Raw genomic sequence first — 4902 nt, 5'->3', positions numbered from 1 at the left:
AGCTCGGTAGACCCTGTATAATATAAATATTCATATTTGGGAGGTTTCAATGAATGGATCATGTAATCGGTATAATTGTGGACTTCTTCGTAAGAAGTCAAATATAACGGTAGTCCCTACTCGAGGAAAATCGGTAACGGTATGCTAGTTCTACCTTCCCACTAGCGAGGGCTATAACTGTACTAGGTAATTACAAGGTGCACTAGGTCTAAGGAACTCGTCGTTAGCTACGGGATCCTTCAATGTCTGCTCCTATTTATACTTGTCTCTGTAATCCGTATATACTCGTAGAAAATATTTTAAAATAATATAGGGCATTTAGGTTCTTATCAAATCATGTAATTTCATTTCGATAACAGTAAATTCAAGTAATGGTAAAACATATCTAGTGACAACAGGAATATTTAAAATAATGGTAATCATCTCAAATAACTATTTCGGTATCATATTGAGTAAAAGACTTGTCCCACATGCAACTCAAAATAATCGGTAACATATTCATATTAAAAATCATGTGTAAATCATGCAAGTTATGAAAAACACAAATTGCGGTAAGATTACTACTCACAGTACTCGTGCCGAAATACCAAATGCTTCACCTCGAGCAATTCGTACAACTTCCTCTAATCAATCTATAATTGCATGATATCGATCTCATGTTAATTTCCATGTTTAGGCTAATTTATAGCTAATTTAGAATACCCAATCCTCGAGGTTCCATATTTGACTCTTAATTTACCGAATTATATTTACCCACATATGAGTAAATACTAATCTATCAACTCCAACCTATTCATATAATTTATTAATCCAATTTCATAAAGTTCAATTGATTTTTTAGGAAGAAAATTCTCAATTGTGTGAATGAACTAGTGTAATTTCTATTACTCTATAGAATCTTCCAATCATGAGAATCGAAATTAAAATCTACTAGAAGAAGAAATTCAAGAAATACCCGTAAGACACAATTAATGCTTAAGATTCCTCAACGATTATAGCTATGGTTCTAATGCACTGTGCCTACTTCTTCCTCCTCCCTTTTTCTTTTCTTTCTTTCTTCCCTGCTTGTAATTTGCCGTTTCCTGAAGCCTCTGTTGTGGGTTTAGAGCAGCAACCCTTTTTTCCTTTTTCCCCTTTCCCATTTTCCTTTTTTTTTTTTGTTTATTTAGTTAGTTTCTTATTATTATTATTATTATTATTATTATTATTATTATTATTATTATTATTATTATTATTATTATTATTATTATTATTATTATTATTATTATTGTTGTTGTTGTTATTATTATTATTATTATTATTATGATGATGATGATTATTATTTTGCTAATGACCAATACACTCTTATAAAAAAAAAAGGTATTACATCCTCCCTACCTTATGAAATCCGAATTTAACTCAAGTATGTACCCGTAGACTGAAACAAATAGGAGTACTTGACTCGCATAACATCTTCTATTTCCCAAGTAGCTCCTTCAACTGCATGATTTCGCCATAAGACTTTTACGAACTCAATTTTCTTTGACCGTACCTTTCTTACTTGCCTATCAACAATAGCCATCGGTTCCTCCTCGTAAGACAACTTCTCATCAAGCGGTATAGCAGGTACTTCAAGCATCTGAGATGAGTCTGATATACATTTTCTTAGCATTGAGACATGAAAAACTGGATGAATAAAGGACAACTCAGGAGTAAGTGCCAAACGATAAGCCACCGCTCCCACTCGGTCTAGTATCTCATATGGTCCTATAAACCTGGGGCTCAACTTGCCTCTTTTCCCAAACCGCATCACACTTTCATAAGAGAGACTCGTAGGAACAGTTTGTCCCTAATTGTGAACACTAAATCTCTTCTTCTCTTATCCACATAAGATATTTGTCTGCTTTGAGTTGTAAGCAATCTCTGTCTGATCAACTGGACTTTGTCCGTAGCTTCTTGTACTAAGTAAGGTCCCAATAAGTTAGTCTCACTAGCTTCAAACCATCCGATAGGAGAATGACATCTTCTACCATACAATGCTTCGTACGGTGACATTTGAATACTGGACTGGAAGCTATTGTTGTAAGCAAATTCAGCTAAATGTAGATAAGCGTCCCAACTACCTCCAAACTCAAAAATGCAAGCTCTCAACATATCCTCCAAGATATGTATAGTACGTTCAGACTGCCCGCCTGTCTGTGGATGAAATGCAGTACTAAGATCTACTCGTGTACCCAATGCTTCTTGAAAAGATTTCCAAAAGTGTGAGGTAAATTTTGATCCTCTATCAGAGATGATGGATATTGGAACTCCGTGAAGTCGGACAATTTCGTTCATATATATTTGTGCATACCTCACTCCACCATATATAGTCTTCACTGGCAAAAAGTGTGCTGATTTCGTCAGTCGATCTACAATCACCCATACAGAGTCATAACCTCTAAGGGTTTGTGGTAGCCCGGTGAAAAAATCCATAGTAATTCTTTCCCATTTCCATTCTGGAATCTCAATTTGTTGTAACAGTCCTGCAAGTCGTTGATCTCAGCCTTGACCTGCTGACAAGTCAAACAACTAGAAACAAAGTTAGAAACATCTTTGTTCATACCTTCCCACCAATAAAATTGCTTTAGGTCATGATACAGTTTTGTAGATCCAGGATGTATAGTGTATTTAGAGTTGTGGGCTTCTTCAAGAATAGCATGTCTCAACCCATCTACGTCTGCTATACATAGCATGTCACCCATTTGAAGCACACCATCACTTTCAACAATCATATCTTTGCTTTTACCAGCTAAGGCCTCATCTCTGTATTTGCATAATCGCTCATCCTTATATTGGGTGGCCTTAATGTGCTCAACTAATGAAGACTTAGCCTGAGCACAAGCCAACAATGCCTCTGAATTTCTGACACTAAATCTGATACCTGTATCTTCTAGTCTCTGAATATCTTTGACCGAAAGTCTCTTTGCAGGAGCTATATGTGCCAAACTCCCCATAGATTTTCTGCTCAATGCATCAGCCACCATATTGGCTTTTTCAGGATGATACAAAATAGAACAATCATAGTCTTTGAGTAGTTCCATCTAACGACGCTGCCGAAGATTCAGATCTCTCTGCTGAAAGATATATTTCAGACTTTTATAGTCAGTATAAATCTCACAAGTTTCACCGTATACATAATGTCTCCAAATTTTTAGAGCAAATACCACTGCAGCCATCTCCAAATCATGTGTAGGATAGTTTTGCTCGTGCTTTTTCAATTGCCTTGAAGAATAAGCAATAACGCGACCATTTTGCATGAGAACACATCCTAATCCCACCCTCGATGCGTCACAGAACACTGTAAATCCTCCGGAACCTGATGGTAAGGTTAATATTGGTGCAGTTGTCAAACATGTTTTGAGTTTTTGAAAGCTCTATTCACATTTCTCCGTCCACTGAAACTTTGCATTTTTCTGTTTTAGCTTGGTCAGCGGCACTGCTACTCTGGATAAATCCTGCACAAAACGCCTGTAATAGCCTGCCAAACCTAAAAAGCTACGAATATCTGTAGGAGAAGTAGGTCTGGGCCATTTCTGCACAGCTTCTGTCTTCTTAGGATCTACCATAATTCCATCTTTGGATACAACACACCTTAGAAATGATACTGTGTCTAGCCAAAATTCACACTTTGAGAACTTAGCATAAAGCCGATGTTCTCGCAATGTTTGCAATACATTCCTGAGATGATTCTCGTGATCTCTCTGGCTACGAGAATATATCAGGATATCATCAATAAATACAATTACAAATCTATCCAGAAACGGCTTGAACACCCTATTCATTAAATCCATGAATGCAGCTGGAGCATTAGTCAGTCCGAAAGGCATCACAAGAAACTCATAGTGCCCGTATCGAGTTCTGAAAGCAGTCTTAGAAATATCTTCATTTTGATTCTAAGTTGATGATAACCAGAACGAAGGTCAATCTTTAAAAAGTGGGCAGCTCCTTGTAACTGATCAAACATGTCATCTATACGAGGCAAAGGATATTTATTGCGTATTGTTATCTTGTTCAACTACCTGTAGTCAATGCACATTCTCAGGGATCCGTCTTTCTTCTTTACGAACAGTACTGGTGCATCCCATGGAGATATACTCGGTCTGATAAAACCCTTCTCTAACAAATCCTGCAGTTGTTATTTTAGCTCATTTAACTCTGTTGGTGCCATCCGATATGGCGGTATTGATATGGTCTATGTGTCAGGTGGCAAATCAATACCAAAATCTCTTTCTCGTACTATAGGCAATCCTGGTAAATCCTCAGGAAATACATCAAATAATTCTCTCTCTACTGGTACACTTTCTATACTAATTGTTTCCTTTCTTGTGTCATTTACAATAGCTAAGAGACCCAAGCAACCTTTCTTCAGAAGTCGTTGAGCCTTCATAAAAGATACAACTTTGCAAGTCTCTGGAACCTGACCCCCTTTTAGAACAAAACTGGATTCGTTTGGTATCTCAAACTTGACTATCTTTGAATGACAATCGACGATAGCATAGCAAGAAGATAATCAATCCATTCCCATCTGCATGTCAAAGTTAATCATATCAAGTACAATAAGATCAGCTAGAGTATCTCTACCCTCAACCCGAATCTGACAAGCACGATACACGTATTCAACTAATAGAGACTCTCCAATAGGAGTAGCAACTAGAAAAGGGTCATTCAATAGCTCAGGTTGTCTACTAAACCTCAAAGCAAAGTACGAGGACACACAAGAGTGAGTAGATCCCGGATCAATCAACGCAAGTGCATCAAATGAACATACAGAAAGAATGCGTGTAACCACAACATTAGAGGCCTGATCATCCTCTCTACTAAGTGCAAAACCTCTCGCCTGACTGCTACCAGCATTCCCTTGTCCCTGATTCATAGCAGCAC

General features: G+C 37.3%; 1 protein-coding gene across 1 annotated transcript; it reads right to left on the bottom strand.

The window, feature by feature from the left end:
• Positions 1-2396: 2396 nt before the first annotated feature.
• Positions 2397-2975, bottom strand: LOC142173530 (uncharacterized). Its single transcript, XM_075239136.1, has one exon. It carries the CDS (start codon positions 2973-2975, stop codon positions 2397-2399), a length of 579 nt encoding a protein of 192 aa, XP_075095237.1.
• Between the last annotated feature and the right edge of the window lie 1927 nt (positions 2976-4902).

The sequence above is a fragment of the Nicotiana tabacum genome, chromosome 19 (assembly GCF_000715075.1).
Source record: "Nicotiana tabacum cultivar K326 chromosome 19, ASM71507v2, whole genome shotgun sequence".
NCBI classification, from domain to species: Eukaryota; Viridiplantae; Streptophyta; class Magnoliopsida; order Solanales; family Solanaceae; genus Nicotiana; species Nicotiana tabacum.
This window is presented reverse-complemented; position numbering and strand designations above follow the sequence as displayed.

Bases quoted from the DNA above. Each gene is read 5' to 3' on its own strand.
- LOC142173530 (XM_075239136.1), bottom strand. From the start codon at position 2,975: ATGGGGAGTTTGGCACATATAGCTCCTGCAAAGAGACTTTCGGTCAAA.